The 4002-nt window shown below is 53.8% G+C and overlaps 1 protein-coding gene across 1 annotated transcript; it reads left to right on the top strand.

Moving 5' to 3' along the window:
* Positions 1-1898: 1898 nt before the first annotated feature.
* Positions 1899-3963, top strand: LOC113216104 (uncharacterized). Its single transcript, XM_026435827.2, has 4 exons — positions 1899-1991; positions 2168-2440; positions 3228-3314; positions 3438-3963. Exons 2-4 carry the CDS (start codon positions 2335-2337, stop codon positions 3656-3658), a joined length of 414 nt encoding a protein of 137 aa, XP_026291612.2. The 5' UTR covers positions 1899-1991; positions 2168-2334; the 3' UTR covers positions 3659-3963.
* The last annotated feature ends 39 nt before the right edge of the window (positions 3964-4002 follow it).

Below are 4002 nucleotides of genomic sequence, written 5' to 3'. Positions count from 1 at the left end.
GGGAAAGGGGGGGGGGGTTAAAGAATAACATGTTGGTGTTCACACTAAAACCCTTATGCATTTTATTGTGTATAAATACGCAGAATTTTATACAGCCATGAGTGTGCACAAATTTTATGCATAATTCAGTACAAGTTGTGCATAATTCTGTGCAAACTGTACACAGTTATGCATAACATTGTGCACAATATTATGGCTGTACACAATTCTGCACGTTTATGCTCAACTCAATGCATAAGGATTTAGTGCTGGTCGTGTGGCTGGTATCGTCCGGCCCATGCACCGGACCCGGATGAGCGCAAACGCAATGCCCGGGTGGAGGGACGACGTGCTCACGGTCGCGATGTGAATGTCGCGGCGTTGCGGCCGATAATGGGGCTGCCGAGGAAGTGCGTGCATGGGGCTTCCCCGCCAAGGGTGCGCCCGCACCGGAAACCCAAGTGCGCCAGTTGTAGGTGTGTGAACGACATTCGTACACATGGAGGCACAAGTGTGTGAATTTCAAACGAAAATTCACTTTTTCTCTCTTTAGTGAACAAATGGGCATTCACACGGCTGCAAGTGTGCGGCATGCACACACTTGCTTTTCCAGTGCGACCTATCAGTAACAAGTCTTCAACACATATACACAGTTGGCTGTCACACATGTGTGCAGTAACGCACGTCTCTGCCCAGGGCCAGGGTCGATGGTGTGGTGATGCTGATTGACTGGTGTTGGAAGTAAGACGGAGGGCCAGTCATGCATGTTCAAGAGGGTAAAAGACAGAAGAGAGCGAGAGGCTGTGCTCCCCGCTAATCCTCTCGCTCGGGGTCCGGGGCCCGCCGCGCCCGCCTCTGCCGCTGACTTGAGACAGCCCAGCGCGGCGCAAGGCCGTCCAAAGGCCCTTGCACCTGCAGGGCAGTCGAGTGCCCCGTGCGGCGTCTGCCTTTTGTAGTCCGGTGCGGGGTCACGCTCTCACCGAAATAGGAACGTGACGCGTTTCGTGAACGAACGGCTCCCTTCGGCCGTGCCAAGACGGAATGAAGTAGACAGACTCGGAGTGCAGGCGGGCCCCGGGGCCCCAGATCTAAGGCCCCCACCTCATCCCTTTAGTTTTTGTTTCCGGCTGTGACTTGGCGAGGCGGCGGTGGCGTCTGTTGTTGGCTGGGTAAACGCGTAACAGTAACAGTAGCAGCCCTTGCTGTGCTGGCTTGTGCTGTTGTGTGACAGTATGATGGGGGTTTGACTCATTTCCCAACCATTCGGAAGTGGTGGACGGGATGGTAAATCCGCTTCCGGTGACGCTATGCCGGAGGCGCGAGAAGAGGTGAACTGCGCCCTCTGATTCCGGCGCAACTTTGACTGTCTGTCTCTGCGACTGTGAAACTAGTCCTACTTGGACAATGTAAATCAGCCACAAACAACATTATTCTCGACTGGTGTTTTTTTGAGGGGTAGCGACGAACTTCAACAGGCATGATATGTTCACAATGCGTCGTTCAGATGGTACGTGTCCTGCATAAAATGTGTCCTGTGTAAACCATCTTATGCAAGATTACCTAAGAACGATGATTGTCGACCTAGCCCCCCCCCCTCTCCCCTTGTCTCCCAATTCACGTTTTGTCTTTTTGTCCTCCAAGAGGTCCGTGCCTCCGGTGCCTCCGCCCAGGGACTCCGTCCAGTTACTGACTGACTTGCACTATTTATTGTCGGGAGAGGCGTTTTCTTTTGACCTCCCGCTCCTCGCTATGGCCATTATGTAGAAGAAGAGCAACTTTGAAATTACTCATGAATTCCCGCTGTGTTATCAAGAATATTTATATATGTTGATATTAGATCTCAGCCCAGCCCAATGTTCTAGATTTTTCATTTGTTGGACGTGTCTTAGTGTTGCCAGTTTTACTTTGTGGCTTGCAGGCGTTCTCCTTGGCTCTGTTGGTGGCCTCAGCCTTGGCGGCGTGCTCCGCGACCCCAGTCGTTCAGCCCTCGTCTGTCTACGGACTCCCTTCCGGTATGATTTCTGTTATTTTTTGTCCGAGTTTTTGCAAATGTTTCCCACGGGGGTACATTTATGATGGCATCATTAAAAAGTTCTCTTAAACACTAAGGTGAAAAAACACACATCTCGCAATCAAAAATGATTTTAGTTGACCGTGTAAAAACAAATGTGCTATTCTGTCTTCCCAGGTCGAGCGGATGATTTTAACCACTACCGGGCGAGTCGCGCGTTGGGTCCCGTCGCCTTCCACCCGGGCCTGACGCCGCCGCCCCTGCAGCCAGCCGCCGCCCCCATCTGGACCTTCCAGCAGCCCCTGCAGCAGCAGCAGCGCCAGGTGGTGCAGCGCAGGCCGGCGATGCAGGTGTTCCAGAGGCAGCTGCAGCAGCCAGTGCCGCAGTCGTACTTCCGATTGGCGCCCCAGCAGCAGCAGCCGCAACAGCAGTACATATCTGAACAGCAAGGTACATGAAACATGAAACTTGGGGCAGTGCACAAAACGCCATGGCTATTACAGCTTTTACTGTACCGCGACCGCGTGCTGCAGGCGTGCGTGAGCGTGTGGTCTTTGCCTGCCTACCCCGCCTCGCTCACCAAGGCGCCTCGTGATCCCGTGCGAGTGCATGCACGTTATTATTCTGTGGTAGAGACTGTCATGGGAACTCTCTCTAGAAACGTCTGTAAAAAAATCATCACGATAACCCTCCTGGATGCTTCTCAGTTGTTAGGGTGGGCGAAGTTCACAGTCACGCCGCCGCCCCACTGAAACCCGGGCTGATTCCGGCTACACTTCATTTGTGACTCGGGCATCCCGGCGACCCGCGTGGTCCCGCCGGAGCTGATGTGAGCTCCGCGCCGCTCCACGCACCCACCACTCGCAGTAGGTCCCGTACGGTCCCGCACGGTCTCACCCCCCAGGGGCCCAGAGGCGGCCCGCGGGCCACAACAGCACGGCACTGGTGGGGGTACCTTTCCAATCGCGGGCGGATGCCGACGTGTGGCGTTGTTGTTTATCTCATTTTGTTCCCCCCCGCCCTATTATCTCCGCAGAGGTGTCAAACTTCCGGGGATCGCGAGCCACCCATGGCGAAGCGTCCAGACGATTATCATTGTCCGCCCTATCCAGCTATGAGCTCATGGTCACGGCCCCCCAGTCAAAACACGTGGTCCAAGAGGTCACTTGTCGAGTCTGCCTCGGGCGATATGCTTCGACACTTCCTCATCCTTCTCGCGCCCTTTTGTTGTTGCCAGGCGTCTGGCGCTACTCCAGGCCCGTCCGCCCGCAGCCCATCCGCGACGACCAGGCCCCGCACCAGGGCCTCGGCGCCACAGACTCGGGTACGTATCGAAACGATACCAAACCGATAACGAAGCGACATCGAAAATGCATCAAAACCTTACCGAAACGCTGAAATAGACGACGTTTCGATATCGATTTGACCTGTTATTTCGCAACTGCAGTGACCATGCCGGAGGCCGCCCCCTACGACCCGCTGCTGGTGACCGGACCGGCCGCCGCGCACTTCGTCCGCGTGCTCACAGACCGCGAGCCGCACTTCTTCCCGGCCTTCCCACACACCCGGCTCGTGCTCAACAACCAGCAGAAGCGCCTGGACAACGGACTGCACGCCAACCGCCTCGGCTCCATCCGGCCGGGCTCCGACTTCATCCGAGGAGACTAAGATAAAAATACCATCCAACGCTCGTGTTTATTAACAGTTAAACATTTAAAAACAACTATTTTTCAAGTTCAATGAAACTCTCTCAGGACGATGAGACTGCCGCCACCGCGGAAAGGCGATGGGTAAAGTCGCTTACAAAACTGTATTCATCCGACGGTGGCAACTACTTTTCTCCACCCTCTTTTCGTAAAAGGGGATTTTGGAGGAAAGAAACGCCAGAAAGCCAAGTGCCATTTTTCTAATCACAGCATTTGTACATACCAGCATTGTTATTTATTTTTGAATAATAAAAAAATGTAAATATAGACATTACAATAGACATTACAATATAACCCTATTGTATG

The sequence above is a fragment of the Frankliniella occidentalis genome, unplaced genomic scaffold (genome assembly GCF_000697945.3).
Source record: "Frankliniella occidentalis isolate FOCC.00 unplaced genomic scaffold, Focc_3.1 Scaffold1, whole genome shotgun sequence".
Taxonomy (NCBI): Eukaryota; Metazoa; Arthropoda; class Insecta; order Thysanoptera; family Thripidae; genus Frankliniella; species Frankliniella occidentalis.
This window is presented reverse-complemented; position numbering and strand designations above follow the sequence as displayed.